Source organism: Pseudophryne corroboree, chromosome 4, assembly GCF_028390025.1.
Source record: "Pseudophryne corroboree isolate aPseCor3 chromosome 4, aPseCor3.hap2, whole genome shotgun sequence".
Classification (NCBI taxonomy): Eukaryota; Metazoa; Chordata; class Amphibia; order Anura; family Myobatrachidae; genus Pseudophryne; species Pseudophryne corroboree.
The window spans coordinates 511,829,057-511,854,771 of record NC_086447.1 but is presented as its reverse complement, the minus strand read 5'-3'; the positions used below and the strand labels follow the sequence as shown (position 1 = coordinate 511,854,771).

The 25,715-nt window shown below is 45.2% G+C and overlaps 2 protein-coding genes across 2 annotated transcripts in view; one reads left to right on the top strand and one right to left on the bottom strand.

Moving 5' to 3' along the window:
• The window catches only part of MCM9 (minichromosome maintenance 9 homologous recombination repair factor), a 266,670-nt gene that overhangs the window by 163,078 nt on the left and 77,877 nt on the right, over positions 1-25,715 (top strand). The gene's annotated exons all lie outside the window — the stretch shown is intronic.
• ASF1A (anti-silencing function 1A histone chaperone) overlaps positions 1-25,715 on the bottom strand; it is a 52,444-nt gene that overhangs the window by 10,078 nt on the left and 16,651 nt on the right. Inside the window, exons 2-3 of the mRNA XM_063917225.1 lie at positions 12,053-12,168; positions 9,755-9,931 (exon numbers count right to left, since the gene is read on the bottom strand). Of these exons, the coding sequence (XP_063773295.1) occupies positions 9,755-9,931; positions 12,053-12,168 (293 nt within the window). The remainder of the gene's footprint in view (positions 1-9,754; positions 9,932-12,052; positions 12,169-25,715) is intronic.

Below are 25,715 nucleotides of genomic sequence, written 5' to 3'. Positions count from 1 at the left end.
TAGCGCACATAAACCGCCAGGGCGGAACAAAGAGCAGAGCGGCAATGGCAGAGGCCACAAAAGTTCTCCGCTGGGCGGAAAGACATACAAGCGCTCTGTCAGCAATCTTCATTCCAGGAGTGGACAACTGGGAAGCAGACTTCCTCAGCAGACATGATCTCCATCCAGGAGAGTGGGGTCTTCATCAAGAGGTCTTCGCAGAAGTGACAAGTCTTTGGGGAATTCCTCAAATAGACATGATGGCGTCTCGCCTCAACAAGAAACTTCTGAGATATTGTTCCAGGTCGAGGGACCCTCAAGCAATAGCTGTGGACGCGCTAGTGACGCCATGGGTGTTTCAGTCGGTGTATGTGTTCCCTCCGCTTCCACTCATACCAAGGGTGCTAAAGATCATAAGAAGAATTTGGGTTCAGGCGATCCTCATTGTTCCGGACTGGCCGAGGAGGGCCAGATCTTCAGGAATTGGTATCCAGATCTTCAGGAATTACTCATAGGAGATCCCTGGCCTCTTCCTCTACGACAGGATCTGTTACAGCAGGGGCCGTGCGTATATCACGACTTACCGCGGCTACGTTTGACGGCTTGGCGGTTGAACGCCAGATCTTAGCCCGAAAGGGTATTCCCAGTGAAGTCATTCCCACACTTCTTTAGGCTACGAAAGATGTAACGGCAAAACATTATCACCGTATTTGGAGAAAATATGTGTCTTAGTGTGAATCCAAGAGGGCTCCTACGGAAGAATTTCAGCTGGGGCGTTTTCTTAATTTTCTGCAAGCAGGTGTGGATGCGGGCCTGAAGTTAGGCTCCATAAAAGTACAAATTTCAGCTTTATCAATTTTTCTTTCAAAAAGAACTGGCCTCACTTCCAGAAGTTCAGACTTTCGTGAAGGGCGTTATGCACATCCAACCTCCTTTTGTGCCCCCAGTGGCACCATGGGATCTTAATGTGGTGTTGCAGTTCCTTCAATCTCATTGGTTTGAACCTTTACAGGAGGTAGAGTTGAAATTTCTCACTTGGAAAGTGGTCATGTTATTGGCCTTAGCATCCGCGAGGCGGGTGTCTGAGTTAGCGGCTTTGTCTCACAAGAGTCCTTATTTAATCTTCCATGAAGATAGAGCAGAGTTGAGGACTCGTCAACAATTTCTGCCGAAGGTGGTTTCATCGTTCCACATGCACCAGCCTATTGTGGTGCCGGTGGCTACTGACGTCTTTGCTGAATCAAAATCTCTCGATGTGGTCAGGGCTTTAAAGATTTATGTCACCAGAATGGCTCCACTTAGGAAAACTGAAGCTTTGTTTGTCCTGTATGCTTCCAACAAGATTGGAAATCCTGCTTCCAAGCAGACTATTGCGCGCTGGATCTGCCATACGATTCAGCAGGCTCATTCGACGGCTGGATTGCCGTTACCGAAATCAGTGACGGCCCACTCTACCAGAAAGGTGGGCTCATCCTGGGCGGCTGCCCGGGGGGTCTCGGCATTGCAACTTTTCCGAGCAGCTACTTGGTCGGGTTCAAACACTTTTGCGAAATTTTACAAGTTTGATACCCTGGCTGAGGAGGACCTCATGTTTGGTCAATCGGTGCTGCAGAGTCATCTGCACTCTCCTGCCCATTCTAGAGCTTCGGTATAAACTCCATGGTTCTTGAAGTGTCCCCAGCATCCTCTAGGACGTATGAGAAAATAATAAGATTTTACACTTACCGGTAAATCTATTTCTCGTAGTTCGTAGAGGATGATGGGACTCCGTAAGGACCATGGGGAATAGACGGGCTCCGCAGGAGGCATGGGCACTTTAAGAAAGACTTTGGACTCTGGGTGTGCACTGGCTCTTCCCTCTATGCCCCTCCTCCAGACCCCAGTTAGAGAAACTGTGCCCAGAGGAGATAGACAGTACGAGGAAAGGATTTATGGGAATCCCAGGGCAAGATTCATACCAGCCACACCAATCACACCATATAACTTGTGATAACTACCCAGTTAATAGTATGAACAAACAACATAGTCTCTGTCTAAACCGATGAAACTATAACATAACCCTTATGTAAGCAATAACTATATACAAGTCTTGCAGAAGAAGTCCGCACTTGGGACGGGCGCCCAGCATCCTCTACGGACTACGAGAAATAGATTTACCGGTAAGTGTAAAATCTTATTTTCTCGAACGTCCTAGAGGATGCTGGGACTCCGTAAGGAACATGGGGATTATACCAAAGCTCCCAAACGGGCGGGAGAGTGTGGATGACTCTGCAGCACCGATTGAGCAAACAGGAGGTCCTCCTCAGCCAGGGTATCAAACTTATAGAACTTTGCAAAGGTGTTTGACCCCGAACAAGTAGCTGCTCGGCACAACTGTAATGCCGAGACCCCTTGGGCAGCCGCCCAAGACGAGCCCACCTTCCTAGTGGAATGGGCCTTAACCGATTTAGGCAATGGCAATCCTGCCGTAGAATGCGCCTGCTGAATCGTGTTACAGATCCAGCGAGCAATAGTCTGCTTTGAAGCAGGCGCGCCAACTTTGTTGGCTGCATACAGAACAAACAGCGCTTCAGTTTTCCTAACCCTCGCTGTTCTGGCCACATAAATCTTCAAAGCCCTGACCACATCAAGGGACTCGGAATCCTCCAAGTCCCGTGTAGCCACAGGCACGACAATAGGTTGATTCATATGAAAAGAAGAGACCACTTTAGGCAGAAATTGAGGACGAGTCCTCAATTCTGCCCTATCCACGTGGAAAATCAGATAGGGGCTTTTATGTGACAAAGCCGCTAATTCCGAAACACGCCTTGCAGAAGCCAAGGCCAACAACATGACCACTTTCCAAGTGAGATATTTCAACTCCACTATTGTGAGTGGTTCAAACCAAGGTGACTTGAGGAAACTTAATACCACATTAAGATCCCACGGCGCCACCGGAGGTACAAAAGGAGGCTGAATATGCAGCACCCCCTTCACGAATGTCTACTTCAGGAAGAGAAGCCAATTCCTTTTGAAAGAAAATGGATAAGGCCGAAATTTGGACCTTTATGGACCCTAATTTTAGGCCCAAAGTCACTCCTGTTTGCAGGAAGTGAAGCAGACGACCCAAATGGAACTCCTCCGTAGGAGCAGTCCTGGCCTCACACCAAGAAACATATTTTAGCCATATACGGTGATAATGTTTCAATGTCACGTCCTTCCTAGCCTTGATCAGGGTAGGAATGACCTCCTCCAAAATACCTTTTCCGCTAGGATCCGGCGTTCAACCGCCATGCCGTCAAACGCAGCCGCGGTACGTCTTGGAACAGAGAGGGCCCCTGCTGCAGCAGGTCCTGTCTTAGAGGAAGAGGCCACGGATCTTCTGTGAGCAACTCTTGCAGATCCGGATACCAAGTCCTTCGTGGGCAATCTGGAACAATGAGGATTGTTCTTACTCTTCTTAGTCTTATTATTCTCAACACCTTGGGTATGAGAGGTAGAGGAGGGAACACATAGACCGATCTGAACACCCAAGGTGTCACTAGAGCGTCCACCGCTACCGCCTGAGGGTCTCTTGACCTGGCGCAATACCGCTTTAGCTTTTTGTTGAGACGGGAAGCCATCATGTCTATCTGAGGCAGTCCCCACCGACCCACGATCTGTGCGAAGACTTCTTGATGAAGTCCCCACTCTCCAGGATGCAGATCGTGCCTGCTGAGGAAGTCCGCTTCCCAGTTGTCCACCCCCGGGATGAATACAGCTGATAGGGCGCTTACATGGCCTTCCGCCCAGCGAAGAATCCTGGTCGCTTCTGCCATGGCCGCTCTGCTCCTTGTGCCGCCTTGGCGGTTTACATGAGCCACTGCTGTGACATTGTCTGACTGAATCAGAACCGGTTTGTCCCGAAGCAATGCCTCCGCCTGGCGTAGGGCGTTGTATATGACCCTCAACTCCAGGACATTGATGTGGAGACAAGTCTCTAGATTCGACCAGAGACCTTGGAAATTTCTTCCCAGTGTGACTGCTCCCCAACCTCGGAGGCTTGCGTCCGTGGTCACCAGGATCCAGTCCTGAATTCTGAACCTGCGGCCTTCTAGGAGGTGAGCACTGTGCAGCCACCACAGGAGAGATACCCTGGCTCTGGGAGACAGGGTGATCCTCTGATGCATTTGTAAATGGGACCCGGACCATTTGTCCAGTAGATCCCATTGAAAGGTCCTCGCATGGAACCTTCCGAAGGGGATGGCTTCGTACGATGCCACCATCTTCCCCAGGACCCGCGTGCAGTGATGCACTGAAACCTTTTTTTAGCTTTAATAGGTTCCTGACCTGGGCTATGAGCTCCTGAGCCTTTTCCATCGGAAGAAAAACCTTTTTCTGGTCTGTGCCTAGAATCAGACCCAGAAAGGTCAGGCGCGTTGTAGGGACTAGCTGGGACTTCGGTATATTGAGAATCCAGCCGTGCCCCTGCAACATCCTCACCGACAGCGACACGCTGTCCAGCAACTTCTCCCGAGATCTCACCTTTATGAGAAGATCGTCCAAGTATGGGATAATTGTGACACCCTGCTTGCGCAGGAGCACCATCATTTCCGCCATTACCTTGATGAAAATTCTCGGGGCTGTGGAAAGCCCAAACGGCAACGTCTGAAATTGGTAATGACAGTCCTGTACTGCAAATCTCAGGAACGCCTGGTGAGGAGCGAAAATCGGAACATGAAGGTATGCATCCTTTATGTCCAGGGACACCATCCAATCCCCCCCCTCCAGGCTGGCGATGACCGCTCTGAGCGATTCCATCTTGAACTTTTTCAAGTACAAGTTCAGGGATTTTAGATTCAAAATGGGCCTGACCGAACCGTCCGGTTTCGGGACCACAAACCGGGTTGAGTAATACCCCTTTCCTTGCTGGAGAAGAGGAACTTTGACTATCACCTGTTGAAGATACAATTTTTGAATTGCAGTCAACACTAACTCCCTCTCTGACGGGGAAGCTGGCAGAGCCGATTTGAAAAACCGGCGAGGAGGCACGTCTTCGAATTCCAGCCTGTATCCCTGAGAAACAATCTCTATAGCCCAGGGATCCACCTGTGAGTGAACCCAGACCTGGCTGAAAAATCGAAGACGTGCCCCCACTTGAGCTGACTCCCCCCGGGAAGCCCCAGTGTCATGCGGTGGACTTTGCAGCTGTAGGGGAGGACTTCTGCTCCTGGGAACTAGCTGCATGCAGCTTTTTTCCCTTGCCTTTTCCTCTGGCAAGGAAGGACGATCCCCGTACCTTTTTGCTTTTATTGGAATGAAAGGACTGCATTTGATAATGAGGTGCCTTTTTAGTATGCTGCGGGGGGACATAAGGTAAGAAATTTGATTTACCGGCCGTAGCAGTAGAGACAAGGTCCGAGAGGCCTTCTCCAAACAACTCCTCCCCCTTGTAAGGCAACGACTCCATATGCCGCTTTGAGTCGGCATCCCCCGTCCACTGTCGGGTCCACAGGAGTCGCCTAGCAGAAATAGACATAGCATTTATTCTGGAGCTTAGTAAACAAATGTCTCTTTGAGCATCTCTCATATATAAAGCAGCATCTTTGATATGCTCTAGGGTCATTAGAATGGTATCCTTATCTAGGGTGTCAAGTTCCGTAGATAAGGAATCTGTCCATGCTGCGACAGCACTACACACCCAGGCCGATGCCATAGCCGGTCTAACGATAGTACCGGAATGTGTGTAAATGTGCTTCATGGTAACTTCCTGCTTACGATCAGCAGGATCCTTGAGGGAAGCTGTCTCCTGAGAAGACAGTGCCACCTTCTTGGATAAGCGTGTCAGCGCCTTGTCTACCTTCGGCGAAGATTCCCATCGTATCCTGTCCTTTTGTGGAAAGGGATACTCCATAAGAATCCTTTTGGGAACTTGTAGTCTCCTATCTGGAGATTCCCAAGCCTTTTCGCACAAGTCGCTTAGTTCAAATGAGGACGGAAAAGTGACCTCAGGCTTTTTCCCTTTATACATGTGTACCCTCGTGTCAGGGACAGGGAGTTCCTCAGTGATATGCAAATCCTCTTTAATGGCAATAATCATGTAACTAATACCTTTCGCCACCTTTGGCTGTAATTTTGCATCCTCATAGTCGACAATAGAGTCAGTATCTGTGTCGGTATCTGTGTCAGTGATCTGGGATATGGTGCGTTTTTGAGACCCCGAAGGTCCTGGTGCCACAGGGACAAGGCATGGTCTGACTACCTGACTGATCCCTAGCTTCAGCCTTGTCTAATCGTTTATGCAGTAAATTTACATTTGCATTCAAGACATTCCACATATCCACCCAGTCCGGTGTCTGCATTGCCGACGGCGACCTGACCATCATGCACTCCCCCTCCTCCTTAGGTGAGCCTTCCTCGTCAAACATGTCGACACACACGTACCGACACACTTAACACACACAGGGAATCTCTTTTCTGAAGACAGGTTCCCCCCGAGGCCCCTTGGAGAGACAGAGAGAGAGTGTGCCAGCACACACCCCAGCGCTATATAACCCTGGAGAAAAACACAGATTGTTTACCCAGTAGCGCTGCTTAATGTATAAACGCCAATAATGTGCCCCCCCCCCCCCCCCCCCTCTACTTTAAAACCCCCTTTCACCGTGTGTCAAGCAGGGGAGAGTCCGGGGAGCTTCCTCTCAGCGGTGCTGTGGAGAGAAAATGGCGCTGGTGAGTGCTGAGGGAGAAGCCCCGCCCCCTCGGCAGCGGGCTTCTGTCCCACTCAAACTTACTAAAAAATGGCGGGGGCTCTTTTATATACATGTACAGTGCCCACCTGTACATGTATATAGACTTTTGCCATAGGAGAGGTGTTTTATTGCTGCCCAGGGAGCCCCCACTGCGCCCTGCACCCTTACAGTGACCGGAGTGTGTGAGGTGTATGGGAGCAATGACGCACAGCTGCGGTGTTGTGCGTTACCTCAGTGAAGCACCGAAGGCTTTTGCCGCCTGAGACGTCTTCTGTCTTCGTTTCTTCTGGCTCTGTGAGGAGAACGGCGGCGCGGCTCTGGGGTGAACGCCCAGGACGAACCTGTGTTCACTCCCTCTGGAGCTAATGGTGTCCAGTAGCCGAGGAAGCAGAGCCTATCATTTAAGTAGGTCTGCTCCTCTCTCCTCAGTCCCTCGATGCAGGGAGCCTGTTGCCAGCAGTGCTCCCTGAAAAAGAGAAAAAAATCCTAACAAAAATGCTTTCTAAGCAGGAAACTCAGGAGAGCTCCCTGCAGTGCACCCATTCTCCTCTGGGAACAGTCTAAAACTGGGGTCTGGAGGAGGGCATAGAGGGAGGAGCCAGTGCACACCCAGAGTCCAAAGTCTTTCTTAAAGTGCCCATGCCTCCTGCGGAGCCCGTCTATTCCCCATGGTCCTTACGGAGTCCCAGCATCCTCTAGGACGTTAGAGAAAGGATTTTAATACCTACCAGTAAATCCTTTTCTCTTAGTCCATAGAGGATGCTGGGCGCCCGTCCCAGTGCGGACTCTATCTGCAGTTATTGCTTATTAGTTATTGGTTAGGTTACACACAGGTTGTGTTTCTGTTATAGTCAGCCTGTTGCTGACATGGTTCATGCCGTTGACTTGTGTTGTGTTAAATGCCATGTTGTACGGCGTGCTTGAGGTGTGAGCTGGTATGTATCCCACCTTAGTTAACAATAAATCCTTTTCCTCGAAATGTCCGTCTCCCTGGGCACAGTTCCTATAACTGGAGTCTGGAGGAGGGGCATAGAGGGAGGAGCCAGTTCACACCCATTCAAAGTCTTTAAGTGCCCATGTCTCCTGCGGATCCCGTCTATACCCCATGGTTCTTGAAGTGTCCCCAGCATCCTCTACAGAGTAAGAGAAAAGGATTTACCGGTAGGTATTAAAATCCTATTTTATGCCTTATCCAGGCTTAATACATCTACCCCTGAGTGCAGAAAAAATTATTCATGTTACAAGCTACTGATTCTGTGGGTTGTACTTTTTTTCTGCATCACTTAATGTTGTGTTATTTGTTTGTTGCTGAAAACATATTTGTTATGTGAAATTAGGTCTATAAAACTGTAGTATTTAGTGTTAATTGTTTCCTAATATATAAAATCACTAACTTGACAGTCCATTTATTTTCTCTTTCACATGACTGCTTAGAGAGAGAGATTTAGATATGTTATGTAAGGCAAATTGTATTTAATATTTGTACTGAATACAAGTGTACACATGTAACCTGAGTAAACCACAATTCTGAAAGCCAACTTCTGTTTAGACTGTAATTCCTTCAATACTGGTTAATGCAACATCATTTGTTTAAAGTGTGAAGTATATTGTTGCCAACTGTTGTATTCATGCATATTATATGGCAAAATGTGCTAATATGTAAAGTGTACTGATACTGCAAGAAGTAATACTACTTCATACACTACTTTCGCACCATACACTTGGACCTGCAGCTTGTATGGGTTGGCCTTGCTTTACATTTTTGTGCAATTACAAGTAGGTCCTATTACTGCAGTTCTTTAATGAACAGCTCTAGTTTGTCTTCAGAAGCATTGAATTGGGTGTATTGATAATCCTATCTTCCCCCTTGTTCAAGTAATTTACTTGTCTCTACTTTCCTGCTGCCGCCTATAGTACTTCTACTTTCTGTCGGCAACAAACCTAGTGTGCTGTTAAATCTGTTGGGTTTTCTCTATGAAGTCTGTCATTGTGGATCTGGTTACTGCATTACATTGCATTCTAGAGCAGTAGGTGTTTAAGGACCTCCTAAGGCAACATTTAAAGATCACATTGTCTTTAATCTTTCTCATTTAAGAAATTGTACAATATTTAGAAACTGAACATAGGTAATATTCCTGGGGGACCATAACTATATCCCGTCTCAAATTATAGACAGATCTGTCCCAACTAAAATATCAACTACAAATAATCTTCACCCAGGCATTTCTCATACTTATTCCTAAAATAGAAGCATTGAGCGATATGCATGAATAATATGTATGAATATATTTTTTCACAATTCTTATTTTTTACTCTTGAGTCACTAGATTTTTATTACATCTATTAAAAGTTATGTTTTAGTGTCTAACATTTTCTGACTAAGAGTGCCCCAACAAAGAGTCTCTCTCTTCTTTTGTCCTACTGCCTCAACTTATTGACTCTGGGAGCACCACCGACGAGTGATCAGCACTTACAGTGCATACAATTATTCCTAAGTCGGTCACAGATAAAGACCTGACGTTGGTCAATATCTGTACAAACAACCTGTTGCGGAACTACCCCTGTGTAGATTATGCATTACAGCCATAATTCAAAAACAAGTAAGTTAGTGAGGCACAGAAAAGCTCAGCCACTGCCTGCTCCTGCAAGGTACCACGAGTAGCCGTACCCTTGCCCTAGTCCAGTGATGGCTAACCTTGACACTCCAGCTGTTGTTGAACTACATATCCCAGCATGCCCTGCTACAGTTTTGTTATTTGGCCATGCTAAAACTGATGCAGGGCATGCTGGGATGTGTAGTTCAACAACAGCTGGCGTGTCAAGGGTAGCCATCACTGCCCTAGTCTGTAGTTTTACTGTAATGTCTTTTTATTCTATGTAGTCATGTGGTGGTTAGCTGTTGTGTATTGTGCTATTGGTTTTTAGGTTTGCCCCATAAACGGTTCTGCGTGTAGTTTCTGATGCCTAATAAACTAAAGTTAATTAGCCAATCAGATGGATGATCAGCTTAATGTATGCTTGAGCTCTCAGACCATATTGTAGTGGCTACATGTACCTGATGCACCTACCTTGGAGAAGTCTGGTTTCACTGGTGGGTTTTCACGTAGCTCTGTTTCAGTATATTCATTATTAACATAATATCCCACTCTGATAAACTCTTGTCCTCTGTATGTACATGTAATTAGCACCACCGTGACCCCAACAGCATCTGCATCTGGAATGAGTCCAGGATTCGGGGCATCTGCCTAAAGAAGAGAGAAGATGCAGAAGTAGATTATTGCATCATTTAATATCAACATGGGGATTTGTGTAATGCAATTGAAAAGTTTTCATGGAAAAAAAAACAAAACAAAAAACAGAACAGTATCTACTGCAGTCTTTTTATACAACAAAAAACTACAAGGGCACATATGATAAATATGAGCTACTCTAAGGGGGAATTCAATTAGCTGCAATAAACCGTTTTAGGGGTTAATGCGGTTAAATGCAATTTAAAGTGGCCGGTGCAATTTTTTTGCTATTCGGTTAGCTGTGCAAATTATGTTGTGTTAACCCTTCATAAGAGTTAATGCATATTTTTCTTTCCAGCCCCTGAGCAGGTGAAAAAATTGGGATTTTGACAAACTTAAGGTAAAAATGTTGTGACACCCCAACCCCTAATGATTGATTACACACTTAACTTGTCATTATTGGCCAAATTAAGCTAATTATTTTTGGAGTGATATTCTGCAAAGTGCAGAATAATGGGTAAATTATATAGGACAGGTGTAGTTAGGTTTGGAGGTGGGCATTACAGGTGCTTTTTAACAAATTTTTAAAAATGGCAAAAATTACACAAAAAATGTGACTTGTATCTAGTGCATTAACAGCTGAAAAACATCTGCTTTCTATTATTTTATTTTTTTATATTCTTAAAAAAAAATAAAAAAAATCATCCATCTGATAACTTTTACCAGCCCTAAATACTTTGCTTTTGGCCACTAATATACAGCTACACTGTTAATTAATGTTTTCACATTTTTGGGGTATAAGCTCATTTCCACATATTTCCCCACACTTAATATGGCTAACGTAATAGAAAATGGCCGCGCGAGTGCTTGGATAAGTCTTCTCCAATTGAATTACACGTTAAGTGGGAGCGCGCAACGAGCCGATAAGTCAAATTACTACACGTTAATTCAGGCAGCGGCAAGCAAAGATTTTCCTGTGGCTAATTGAATCTGCAGCTAAGTAACCGTAGTATTTTGCTTGCTCTCACTTGTGCTGCTTTCAACAAAGCCCATGGTGATGCCCATTGCCCACACTATAAATGTGTCAGTGAAGCTGATTTGAGGTCACATTCCCCCTGATGGTAATGTTGTTTTTTAATTCTAGTAAAACTGAATATTGATAGTGTTTGAAATGTGTGTTTTTACAAGCATTTTCACTGTATGCTGCCCCAATGGTTTTACCTGCGTGAACACAACACATAGGTCATTGTGCATTCTAAAATCTGTAATGTTACCTCTTTTCCACCGCGTATTTGGAACATTGTTCCCAGCTGGGTCAGACCCAGGACTTACCTCGTTCCCACTGCGGCGAATTTCCCAAGTCGACACCGTTCACACTGCACATAGGTGTAGTCATCTGGCCGGGACCCTTTTAGGCCATGCCCCCTCATTAATGTTGCCTAACGTCACGCCGTGGATGAGCACAACACTCTGGCAGCTGCTGGGCTGCCCTTAACTTCCGTCTTTATTCACTAAATGGACGTGCGCCATCCATTCACCTTCAACTGGCACCGCCGCTGTCTGCGTAGCAGGGCAAACAGCAGAGCACAGACAGTGTGCACCATGTCCTCTCTCCTGTGGGATACTGCAGTTAGGAGGTATGGGTTCTCCCCATGTTGTAAACAGGTTCTAAGTTGATACCCATTTACAATGCAACTTTACCCGGATCCGTCCTGGGTCCACCCCTGCAAGCTACGCGGGTTGGATTCCTGGGTCACTGGACCTGGGTTGTTGTGTTTTTGTTTTGTTTTTTGGGACACTTTTCCAGTGCGCAAAAACCTGGGTTCTTGAAGTCTGAAAAAGGGGTATTAGTATTGTTGGGTATGGTAACACTAGAAACCTTAGTTCCTAATATCATAACCGTTTACATATATTCTACTAGTATTGAAAACCAAATCTAAAATGCATGTAATAAAAGTCTACTGGTATGAGCCCTAATGCAGTCAGTTTGTATTCAAGTGTTTCCCAGCTGCCAGCCTGGCGTAAACATCAAGTGCAGAAGCAACAATGAGTGAATGCCTCCTGCACCCTTCTTCTGCTGATGGTTTCATTTAAAGAAAAAAAAATCCAGTCCTGTGTTGGTGCATAGAAGCTCACCTGAAATACAAACATGTGTCGTCCTGCAGGTACAGGTCCTACCAACACAGAGTCCAGTACCTGGTCATATTCTTCACTTTCAGCAGATCCCACATAAATTATTTTCCATTCCAAGTCTACAAAATAAAACAAGCAGTTTTGTTTTTTTTGTTATAAAATATGACATTGTCAAAGTCAGAAAAATATCTCTATGCACACTACCATATTTGCACCTCACACAGGTCCGTGCTGCGCATGCGTGCGCTCTCCCGTACGTGCGCATACTCACAGTCGCGGGCACCCGCAGGCGCACGGTATGCGTATTTACGGTAGAGTTTATGTGATCGTAGCGTGCGACTCAATCGTTACATATTTTCACTATATAATGTATTTTGTAGATCATGGTCCCTTTGATAGATTCTGAAAGTTTAGTTAACATAGCATGTTCCTGAACAGAGAGATCCCTCTTTGTATTGTACGAAGGGTCTAACAGGGGTCATACAGTGGTGTTTGGTACCCATCGGAAGAGTATTTAAATAGCAATATTCCGGTGTTGGTTTGGAGCGGATTAATCGCTCGTGCGAATAGTTATGGACATAAGAAGTTTATGTCCATTTACTATTATTTGTTCTTATTTAGTCATGCGGCGGGAAACCCAGTATCCCACCCACCTGAACAGTTGGAAGCAGTCACAGCCCACCTGTATGAATCAACCTATGACCTTTTGTTATAATGCGAAGCCGAATTCCTGTGTCCAATGAACAATGAGATTGTAGGGACCATTGAATTGCATTGTGTGTGGGGCATAAATAGGCAGGCCGACCATATCCAGTTCACTCTCTTCAACGGTTCTCATTGCTGATAATCGGGAGCTGGATATCGAGGCGCATGCGATCGTTTCCCCTTGTGCGTAAGTGTTTCTCCGCAGCTATATTGATCTTCTTGTTATTGTGGGCCAATTTCTCTCTCTCTCTCTCTCCTCCTCTTTTTCTCTTATTTTCCCTTAAATAGTAATTGTATTATATTTCCTGTGTAGTTAGCTGGTTAGGTAGTCTATGTTATATTGTAGTGTATGATTTGTATTTGTATTAATTCTTTTGCAAGTTTATCATTCAAAATATATACATATTAGGCGTTGGACCCTAAGCCCAGGTATCTGTGTATTTCTTATAGTGTCTAGTATTCTCAGAGCGTCGGTGACGCTCAAACAGCTTTTAAGTTAATAAGGTTACACTAGGTTGCATCTACACCCTATCTCTACACTAAGGTTTTACAGCATATTTCATTGTTTATGGTTTAGATATAAAGGTTTAACATTGTGAGCGTCAGCGCCGCTGGTGATCTCCTCGTGGTCCCGAGCGTCCGCTACGCTATAGCGAATCATTACGTTAGTCAGCAGCCAATAGCGTGCCTGCCAGTGATCTCTTGGCCGTGAGCGAACGTGACGCTTGAGCGTCTCGACTACGGCTAAGCGATTGTTACGCAACGTGCGTACCCTTACGGTACTTCATACGTAGATAGCGTACAGTGTTCTTAGACCTCATAAAGGGTATTATATAAGATAAATATTTAGCTTTATCAATTGCGGGCTCGTCCTGTCCTTCACATATCTGCACTAGGTAATTTCAGCAGACATTATCCAGCAGCAAAGGGCGGGAGATCATATTCCTCGTAGTGCTGTTTGGATAAGCGTCTGCTTCTCTTAGTAAAGGGTGCTGAAGGAATCCGGGAACCCGGAGGTAAGAACAAAACGATAGTCTCATTTAAAACTGTTTATTTTTCTGTCTTGCGTACACACGCACGCACATATATATCTGCATTTCTTTTTCATTTGTGTATTTTCGTATATCACTCTTCTGTTTGCCTTTTTATAATTGATAAACGTGCTAAGAGAGATTTGCCGCTATTTCATAGTTTAAGAGTAAAGGTAATATAGTTAAAGTATAGACAAACACACAGCTGTGCCTGAGAGACAAGGCGAAGTCAGTGTGGTGCGTGGTAGATGATAAAGGATCATCTACATTGATAAACGTATAAATTGTGTTACGGTGGATCTTTGCTTTGCGTACACGTGTCTCTAACAAAGGACTGAGATTTGTGTACGCAATCCAAGGGCCGACGCACGCAGCGTATATTACGCAACGGAGCGTACGGGTACGCCCACGTAACTCAAATCACAAGCGTTAATTTTTTTCAACGCGATAAATAGCGCAACGCGGTAAATAACGCAAGGCGATAAATCGCGCAAATCTATTTTAAAATTCGAAATTTAAATTAATAGATCCTTCTCCTAATTTGTAACACATCTGGTCTGAAGAAAATTTCTGCGCAGAAATAGAAATAGAAACAAAAGTGTATATGTGGTGAGTGAGTGTTTGTTCTTACAATTTTTGAGGTTGAACCACAAGAAAAGTCGAGTTCTCGTGAGGTACATGCGTGTAAGTGACGTACATGGTGGCTAGGGAGGCATCCCTGGTTAAAACATACAATTTGAGCATTAGAGTGTAGCAGACCAGGAGGTCATACTGTAACAGACCAGGAGGTCATAGCAGACCAGCAGGTTCAGGTACAGCAGACAAGGAAGTCCGCTATACAGTCCACAGGCACAACACCAAGAAAGGGTTGGTGCAACACCCATATAGGCCATACAAGCTCTGGCTGAAGGAATTCGCAGCCGCAATTTTCGATTCCACTGGTCGCTCCGTACATAAGATTAGTTGCTTATGTGCTGAACGATTGTACCGCACGTAATTGTGTGCATTAGTAAACCTGACCGGTACTATTTGTGTACGAAGGTCATAAACGCTATTTGTACATTCTAACGTGATTTGTGTAATTTTTTTTTATTTTAAGGGAGGTTCGCTGCTCACTCAGGAACTATCCAACAACCAATAGTTACTGGAAAGAGTAAGTGTTCTTCGGATCACCCTCACAGGTTCCAGTAAATAGAGGTTCAGGTCGCAGGGGCCCTAGGTCGAGTACGCCAGCACCATATGGGTGTGATCAGGTCGTATTGGTCGGCGTGGGCGAGTGAGTGGGGTACTCGGTAAACCGCCACCGTCAGCCTATTTTGAACATTTTGGTTTGCGTAAGGGTTGGTTGAATACAGCAGCACCTTCGAACTATGGGGGCCACTTGTTCAGGTAGGGGGCGATCAACCTCGGTTCGGGTTGATTCAGTGAACCGACCAGTCGGGTCGGCAAGATACGTAATGTGTGAGAAATACGGAAGTCACACAGAAGCTTTATGTGATGAATGGGAGAGAATGACGGTACATGACGGGGAGAAATTCCCAAGAGTAGGTAGCTTCAGCACAGAAGTGTTAACGAATTTAAGGAGAAGGATATGTCTCATTAAATCAGCCAAGAGACGAATCAAACATTATGATTATTTACAGTTGTGGCAACAGGAGGGTGACATACAGAGAGGATTGGCTCAGGCGGCGGGATCTGGCTCGATCAGAAAACTGATAGCCACGGCCCCACCGCCACCATATATATCGGGAGAAAAATTGGTTGCGGAGAATGACGCACTAAGGTGTAACACACAAACACTTAGCAACTGTGTAAATGTTAAAGATAATGTTAACCAATTAACCAATGCAAGTATTAACCCGTGCAAGTTGTACCCTGTTTTGAACTTTCCTCAGGAGTGTGATCAAGAGGACGAATCGGCAACAATTTCAGCGCTCTCTCTAGCAGCCACCATAGCAGAGACCACTGTAGGCACAGCTCAACCCCCGAGATTAGTAACGAAAGCCCCTAGCGGAGGGATAGGTGAGGTCGTATCAACGGGTAAGTACGGCACCATACACTATGCTGAAACTATTTCACCACAGCCTGTAGAATCTACACAGGATGAGGTTGTTAGAGTTAATCCTGTTAAGGTAATAGTAGTTCCAAATGGGAAAACAGACACTTCAGGAGTCACTCCTGTTAGGAACATTGCCATGTACAGCCCATTTTCCCGAATGGAATTAAGGACCATAGTGTCGGAATTCCCTGACCCTAGAAAAGACTTAGTTGCCAGCCAAAAATACATCAGAGACCTAGGTAACACGTTAGAGCCCAACAATAAAGACTGGCAGATATTGCTGAGAGCATGTTTACCCTCCAATGTCGACGCAGCTCAATTTTTAGCTGACTGTGGATTAGATCAGGATGTACCTCTTACAGATGTGTACAACAAAGACAATGTAAAAAGAATAAGCTTACAGTTAAAAGAGTATTTCCCAGCCGTAGTTAAATGGAACAAAATATTCTCCATTAAACAGAAGGAGTCAGAAACAGCTGCAGAGTATTTTCACAGAGCATTATCAGAAATGGCAAAATACACAGGCATAGAGGACATTAAAACAAACATAAACCATCGAGAAGTAGCAGTATCGGTACTGATGGATGGTTTAAAAGAGTCATTGAAGACTAGGGTACAGACCACACAACCATGTTGGCGAGGTCTGTCTGTGGCTACTTTGAGAGAGGCTGCTATTGATCACGATAGGAACATCACCAGACACAGGGAACAACAAGGTGATAAGTTAATGGCAGTAAGTATACAGGCCCTGACCACAAGACAGCCTTTGTTTATATCACCAAACCCTGTGGGTAAGTCAAATGTGGTTACTTGTTATTCTTGTCATAAACAGGGACACATGGCACGAGATTGTAGAATGAAGAATTCACGAAACTCATACCAACCCCCTAGACAACGACACGACACACGACATTGGGAGCAAGGTCCGCAGAAACGGAGTTATGAGCCACATACAGGGGAAACAAAAAGATACCCCCCGAACAGAGACTGGCAAGCCTCTGGTAGCTCCCAATTAACTCCATCACAAGTAGTTGCTGCCAGCGGGATTCAGGGAGGTCACCATACCCAATAGGGGTGTGGCCATACCTGTAATCTGCAGCCAGTAAAATTGGTTGCAAGTCTTGAAAGTGAGCCAGAAATTGCAATCAATGTAGCTGGTAAATCATTAAACTTTCTTGTAGACACAGGGGCGGCCAAATCAGTGATAAATTCAACAGTGGGCATGAGAACCACTGGTAAGACAATTCCAGCCATAGGGGTAACGGGAGTAGTCCAGCACTACCCTGTTAGCAAACCAGCCGAGATTACAGTAGGGCCTTTACATACCAAGCATTCCTTTTTGCTGGCTGCATCGGCACCGACTAATCTCCTGGGAAGAGACTTACTGTGTAAAATGGGGTGCGTCATTTATTGTACTCCTGAAGGTGTATTCTTGGACATACCTGAGAATCACGCTCAGGAAGTGCGAGACATGTTAGACTCCCCGTCAAAATTAATGTCACATACCATTATGACAAATAGGACTCCCTCCCAAGTAGAAGAAATGACATCTCAGATACCAGAGTCACTTTGGACTAAAGATGGACAGGACACTGGATTAATGGCAAACGTAGCTCCGGTAGTTGTACAAGTAAAAGATGGTAGGATAGCTCCAAAAATCCCACAGTACCCTCTGAAGCCAGAGGTGGAGTTAGGAGTGTATCCCGTAATAGAGCGCTTGCTACAACAGGGCATTCTGGTAAGAACGTCCAGCACTGCCAATAGTCCCATCTTCCCTGTTAAAAAGAGTGGGGGGAGGGGTTACCGGCTAGTGCAGGATCTAAGGGGGATTAACAAAATAGTTGAGAGTCAGTTCCCCGTAGTGCCAAATCCAGCTGTCATCTTAATGCAAATCCCTCCCACTGCGAAATTTTTCACTGTTATTGACCTCTGCTCCGCTTTCTTTTCGGTACCTCTGCACCCTGACAGTCAATATTTGTTTGCATTTACATACAGAGGAGTCCAATACACATGGACTCGATTACCACAAGGATTCATAGATAGCCCAAGTATATTTTCTCAGGCTTTGCATGATTGTTTACAGTCTTTCCAACCAGTGAGTGGATCAGTATTAATACAGTACGTGGATGATCTACTACTGTGTTCTGATTCATTGGAAGCATCCCTGAAGGATACGAAACAGCTCCTGTTTCATCTTTCAGACACAGAACACAAGGTTTCCAAAGACAAGTTGCAATTATGCCAAACTAAGGTAAAATATTTGGGACACTGTCTAACACAAGGACTGAGACACCTGACCGCTGATAGAATTCAAGCAATTAGAGACATGACTCTGCCACAAACCCAGCAACAGATCAGAACATTTTTAGGAATGTGTGGGTATTGCCGTAACTGGATCCCAGGGTTTTCCATCCTAGCGTTACCCTTGCAGGAGATGGTCTCCTCAAACAAACCTGATCGGATTTCGCATACAGACGAGTCTGAGACAGCATTTGAGAGACTTAAACAGTGCCTAACGCAGGCACCAGCATTAGGTATGCCTGACTATGGGAAACCCTTTGAACTATACGGAACAGAAAGTGCTGGTTGCGCGGCAGGCGTACTAACCCAAAAGCACGGTGATGCCAGCAGGCCGGTAGCATATTACAGCGCTCAGCTAGATACGGTAGCGCGATCCCTCCCCACATGCTTGCGAAGCGTTGCTGCGATAGCATTGCTAGTAACGAAAAGCGAAGACGTCGTGCTAGGTCACAACCTCACAATTCATACACCACATGCAGTGTCAGCCTTGTTGAACTCTGCCCAAACCAGACACGTCTCATCAGCGCGGTTTACAAGATGGGAATTGGCACTAATGGCCCCCGTAAACATCACCATAAGGAGATGCAGTGCATTAAATCCTGCAACATATCTCCCAGGTGTGCCTGGACAGGCACAAAGGGTGGAGGATGAGAGTGGTGGGGAAGGAGAATTTAACACAAAGGAAGACACTCATGATTGTATGGAATATTTGACCCAAAATTTTACCGCAAGGCCTGACATCAGTGACAACCCACTGGAAGACGTAGAACTTACGTTCTACACGGACGGTAGTTGTCATAGACAGTCAGACTCGGGAGACTTGTGTACTGGATACGCAGTCGTAGATGACCAAGGCACCATAGAAGCGGAACCGCTAGGCCCACCTCACTCAGCCCAGGTTGCTGAACTGGTCGCCCTAACCAGAGCATGTGAATTGGCTAAGGGCAAATCAGCCAATATCTACACCGACTCTAGATACGCATTCGGGGTAGTCCATGATTTCGGAGCCCTATGGCGCCTCAGAAATTTCATGACGGCAGCTGGTACACCGGTAGCGCATGCAGCTCACATAAAAAGGCTTCTAACAGCGATACAGGAACCCGATAGAGTGGCTGTTATCAAATGTAAAGCACACACACATAGCCAAGACCCAGTATCACTTGGTAACAGCCGAGCAGACGAAGCTGCTAAATTAGCAGCTGCTACCCCCAGACAGACAGACACCACACAACTGATGGTATTTAATACCATCAACACACAGAAGTTGTGTGAGATGCAAAATTTGTGTTCCACACAGGAAAAGGCAGTCTGGAAGGCAAAGGGATATGGTCAGGAGTCCTCAGGACTCTGGACGGATGGACACGGTAAACCAGTGGCCCCCAAAGCATGCCTTCCATGCTTAGCTGAGGCAGCTCACGGGCTGACTCATCTGGGCAAGGAAGGGATGTGCAAGTTGGTAAGAGCATATTGGTGTGCCCCAGGATTTTCTTCTCATGCGAGTAAAAGGGCAATGTCATGCCTTACCTGTCTGAGAAAGAACATCGGAAAGGCAATACCTACAGAACCATCTCATATCCCACCTGCCGGCGGCCCTTTCCAGGTAATACAGATTGACTTTATTCAATTACCCCCTTGTCGAAATTTGAAATATGTACTTGTTTGTATAGATGTTTTTTCAAATTGGGTCGAAGCATTTCCGGCGGCCACAAATACCGCTATGTTTACTGCTAAGAAAATTGTGCAGGAATTTGTATGTAGATATGGTATCCCTAGAATTATCGAAAGTGATAGGGGTACCCATTTTACAGGTGATGTCTTTCAGGGAATGTGTAAATTGATGGGAATTGATAGCAAGCTGCACACTCCATACCGTCCACAGGCGAGTGCGAAAGTGGAAAGAGTGAACAGCACTATTAAAAATAAACTGAGTAAAGTGATGGCAGAGACAGGATTGACATGGCCAGAAGCTTTACCCATTGTACTGTACAGCATCAGAACCACTCCCAGGTCCCCTCTTAATCTGTCTCCCTTTGAAATCTTGTTTGGTCGACAACCGCATGTTATGATTAACCCTCAGGATGATTTGAAGTGTAACAATGAAGTGACTGTAAAATACTTGATTAACATGAGTAAACAGTTGAGGAATCAAAATGATAATCTGAAGTTAGTGATTCCTGATTTACCAGATAGTAATTGTCATGACATTGAACCTGGGGATTATGTAATGATACGGAATTTTCTACGCTCAGGTTGCCTTATTGACAGATGGGAAGGACCATACCAGGTCTTATTGACTAGCACTACAGCATTGAAGGTTGCTGAGAGAGAGACTTGGGTTCATTCGTCCCACTGTAAAAAGGTTGCTGATCCAGAGAGGTCCCGTGATAAGGAACAGACGGTAGAGGTTGTATCACTGGAGTGTCTGTTCCAGGAAGATTGAGGCGGCACCTGAGCATTGAAAATCACAAGACCAAAAGCAGTTGTCGATCCCCTGTTCCCTTTTATTGTTTTTCTCCAACTCCCCATCCCCTCTCCCTCAAATTATTTTTTTTCCCCCTTCTCATTCTTCTCCGTTTCCTCCTACAAGATGGACTTGCCCCAAGAGACTGTGATCCGGATTTTCCTGTTGACCATGATGTTGACCAGAGCAGTCTGTTCCGGCGAGAGTACCATGGAGGTCGAGAGAGGTTCTGGAATGGGTTCTGATGACAGAGATGGAGGCGTAGTTTTCCAAGAACAACATAATCAACAAGCAAAGGCGAGTATCAGAAAACGATCCGATAACATTGACCATAGAAGGAATTGTGAAGGATTGCTAGCTGAAGAAAACTGTATCTGTCGGCTCTGTAACAATGTCATTGAGGATGGGTGCATAAAGAAATGCCAATCCAGTTTTAATATCCATATGGACCGGCATCCATTGAGTGACTATCACTCCTTAGTGGGTAGTGTGTTAAATAAAACAGACTGTTGGGTATGCTCTCAAGTACCTCAAGGTCATAGCAAATCAGGGCTAGTACCATTTCCTTTAACGTTAGGGGAGGTACTTGAGTTAAGTGGTGGGAGACCCGTGGACAGGAGGTTTAATATCTCCAGCCCTCCTAGTTTGAAGCTCCACCAATACCATGTGGATAGGTCCCTATTATGTTTTAACATCTCCAATCCCCGAAAGCCGGGAAATTGGGAAGTGTCATGGAGTAATCAAACCATGACCTTTTCACATAGAGCAGATAGAATGCCTACAGATACAGAGCTTATACGCCACATAGCCAGTAGAGGAAAATCTTTCCGGTATAGGTATACCTTAGGAAATAGGATTACGAGAGTTGGAGAGGTATCACCAGGATACTGTGCACATATCGTACAACCTGATACGTGTACTAAGCAGATGGAAGAATTAGGGTCAGGAGATTTCACATGGAAGGTGTGTAATATGGTTATGTCCTACTCCGTCCCATATGTTCTCCCCGATGATGCATATTTCATATGCGGGAGAAAGGCGTATAAGTGGCTTGCCCCAAACTCTGAAGGATTGTGTTATATTGGAAAAGTACTGCCTGAAGTAATGACTGTATCACATGACAAAATGAAAGACATACACCGGGTTGCCCAAACTCCTTATACTCACACCCATTACGAGCACGTAGTTAAACGACACCTGATAGAAAGAACAGAGCATCCGGCCTCTGACATGATCCATGAATCCACCGGGATTCAGTTTCTAATCGCGTTAGACATCACTCGCACCGCTAGAGGAGTGTTGAATTATAAATACATATCTGCGCTCGCCAATTTGTTAGATAATATCACTGAAATGTATGATGACACGTTTAGGTATACTGGAAGAGAACTTCAGGCTTATAAAACAGAACTGGTACAGCATAGAATGGTTCTTAATTACCTCACAGCAGTGACAGGCGGATATTGTGTCACACTGGCAACACAATACGGCGTGAAATGTTGCACATATATTACGAATAGCACCGAGGACCCGGTCGAGGTCATAGACCAAAAGATGGACGATATTCTCCAACTGAAGTGGGAATTTCGCAAGAGACACAATCTCACTCTTGCTGCTGTAGGTAATGAGCTGACTGGTTGGGTGTCATGGTTGAACCCGCGAAATTGGTTCTCTGGTTTAGGAGACTGGGCTCAAGGAGTCATAATGGATGTTGGGAAGTTTCTCCTATGTATCTTAGGTGTTATCATAACGATTGGTTTGATATTTAGATGCGGTCAGGCTTTAATGAAGTGCAAACATCGTACCAGGGTAATGAGTTTAAGGAGCAGGGAAACTGTAATTCCAATGGACTTGATTTATGACCCAAATGTAGAAACAATGATGTGATGAAAATGCGATTTCTACGGTCCGTTTCTTTCACCTGTTTTTCCGTTTCCTCCAAGGTAAAAAGACCCACTTGGACGAGGAATTTGATGAGCCGATATACAGACAACAGAGGGATTAAAGAAGAAGTTTTGACAACCTGATACACAGATTTTTGATGAACTATGCCATGGATCCCCAGTTTCCCTAGAAATTTTAAAATTACGCTAGCCCAACACTTTAGTAAATCTATGGACATTGACAGCTTTTGCTCGCACCTTATGGGCAAAAGCACAAAGAAGACTGCATTCAACAGACACCAAACAAGACCTCAATCGACGAAAGTACATTTACCCGACATAGAATACCACCGCATTTACCGTAATTATGTCTTTTCTTCATTTCTACAACCCTCAGGTAATGACACACATAGTCGATAGGGAATACAGGCACAGATATCAGCAATCACATATCTCCCCCATTCATGTATCATCAACTAAAATGTGCTCCCCCATTTTGTTACAACCAAAGCCGAAAAGAGCTCGGTAAAGTTTGACAGCCCATCCACAGACCCGTACCACGGGATAAGAAGGAATTCAAATGTATACTTCGCAATTCCTCGAAGCTTGATTTAAAACACGTACGGCACGATGATACATGACCCCCAAGCACAGATTCATACACACATGCTTCTGCTATCTCACTAGGTCATACCCTTTTCCTACCTTCTCCTCTCCTCCCCTACCCAACCATGTAAATGTATTAACCCCTGACATATATTTTTCTCTTTTGAAATGTTTTAGAAGGTGGCAGTTATTATTGACTGCCAAAGGGTGGACTGTCAAAGTCAGAAAAATATCTCTATGCACACTACCATATTTGCACCTCACACAGGTCCGTGCTGCGCATGCGTGCGCTCTCCCGTACGTGCGCATACTCACAGTCGCGGGCACCCGCAGGCGCACGGTATGCGTATTTACGGTAGAGTTTATGTGATCGTAGCGTGCGACTCAATCGTTACATATTTTCACTATATAATGTATTTTGTAGATCATGGTCCCTTTGATAGATTCTGAAAGTTTAGTTAACATAGCATGTTCCTGAACAGAGAGATCCCTCTTTGTATTGTACGAAGGGTCTAACAGGGGTCATACAGTGGTGTTTGGTACCCATCGGAAGAGTATTTAAATAGCAATATTCCGGTGTTGGTTTGGAGCGGATTAATCGCTCGTGCGAATAGTTATGGACATAAGAAGTTTATGTCCATTTACTATTATTTGTTCTTATTTAGTCATGCGGCGGGAAACCCAGTATCCCACCCACCTGAACAGTTGGAAGCAGTCACAGCCCACCTGTATGAATCAACCTATGACCTTTTGTTATAATGCGAAGCCGAATTCCTGTGTCCAATGAACAATGAGATTGTAGGGACCATTGAATTGCATTGTGTGTGGGGCATAAATAGGCAGGCCGACCATATCCAGTTCACTCTCTTCAACGGTTCTCATTGCTGATAATCGGGAGCTGGATATCGAGGCGCATGCGATCGTTTCCCCTTGTGCGTAAGTGTTTCTCCGCAGCTATATTGATCTTCTTGTTATTGTGGGCCAATTTCTCTCTCTCTCTCTCTCCTCCTCTTTTTCTCTTATTTTCCCTTAAATAGTAATTGTATTATATTTCCTGTGTAGTTAGCTGGTTAGGTAGTCTATGTTATATTGTAGTGTATGATTTGTATTTGTATTAATTCTTTTGCAAGTTTATCATTCAAAATATATACATATTAGGCGTTGGACCCTAAGCCCAGGTATCTGTGTATTTCTTATAGTGTCTAGTATTCTCAGAGCGTCGGTGACGCTCAAACAGCTTTTAAGTTAATAAGGTTACACTAGGTTGCATCTACACCCTATCTCTACACTAAGGTTTTACAGCATATTTCATTGTTTATGGTTTAGATATAAAGGTTTAACATTGTGAGCGTCAGCGCCGCTGGTGATCTCCTCGTGGTCCCGAGCGTCCGCTACGCTATAGCGAATCATTACGTTAGTCAGCAGCCAATAGCGTGCCTGCCAGTGATCTCTTGGCCGTGAGCGAACGTGACGCTTGAGCGTCTCGACTACGGCTAAGCGATTGTTACGCAACGTGCGTACCCTTACGGTACTTCATACGTAGATAGCGTACAGTGTTCTTAGACCTCATAAAGGGTATTATATAAGATAAATATTTAGCTTTATCAACATTTAAACAGATGACATTGAACAGTATGGTATGACTGATCTATACAACCCTACTGGGACGTCTGCTAGGAGGGTGCATGAGTGCCGACGACATGCTACAGTGCAGCAGCTCACAGTCAAAGTGACCCTGGGACTACCAGATCTGTGTCTATAACAACAGTTCAGCCCGTCTAGCTGCTGTCCGTGCTGCACACGGCGGTTACGCTGGCTATTAGCTGGTGGTCATAATAATAATGTGACTCGACTGTGTATTACCTACACACTGCAGCATTGGGTATGCTTTATTCCACCTGGAGCTCTCATAGCTATGGCATGAAATACAGCCCATGGATCCTCTTGCTCACACAATTGTTAGTAAACATGGACATCTAATGGGCCCTACACACTGGGTGATATTACTGAAAGATATGAACAATCTCCTTCATTAATGAACGAGATACCATTCATATCGTTCAGTGTGGAGGCAGCAACGATGAACGATACACGGCCCAGCGCTCATTCATCGTTGGTGCCCCGTCGCTTGTGCATGCAGGCCATTAGACCAACATAGCAATCTATTTTTAATGAATATTTACAGTATATTTTATATAATAAATTCTTAATTTCTTGTCACTAATGTAATAAATAGAACATTTTAGAAATGTGGGGGTTGTGACTGCATCAGTCTGTTTCTGCCTGTTGTAGTGACCCCTTAAAGCCTTTACACACTGGAATTTTGTTACACCCATGGCGTAGAGCAGGGATGGGGTGCGCCCGTCCTGCGGGCTGTATAAGGCCCACATAGCCAATTCGCCTGGCCAGAGTACCAGGGAAACCGCAGGAGAGGAGGGGGACGGCATCTGACGGAGGTTGGAGGAGGATGTGGCCTAAGAGGACGGCAGCATGCAGGACTAGGAGGGGGACGGATGAGGACGTGGGTTACCTGGCAACCGTGGGCGGGGGTATGAGTGGGACGACGGCAGGCGGGATGGAGGAGGATTTGGGTGACGGGGGTTAACTGCCAACGGCAGGC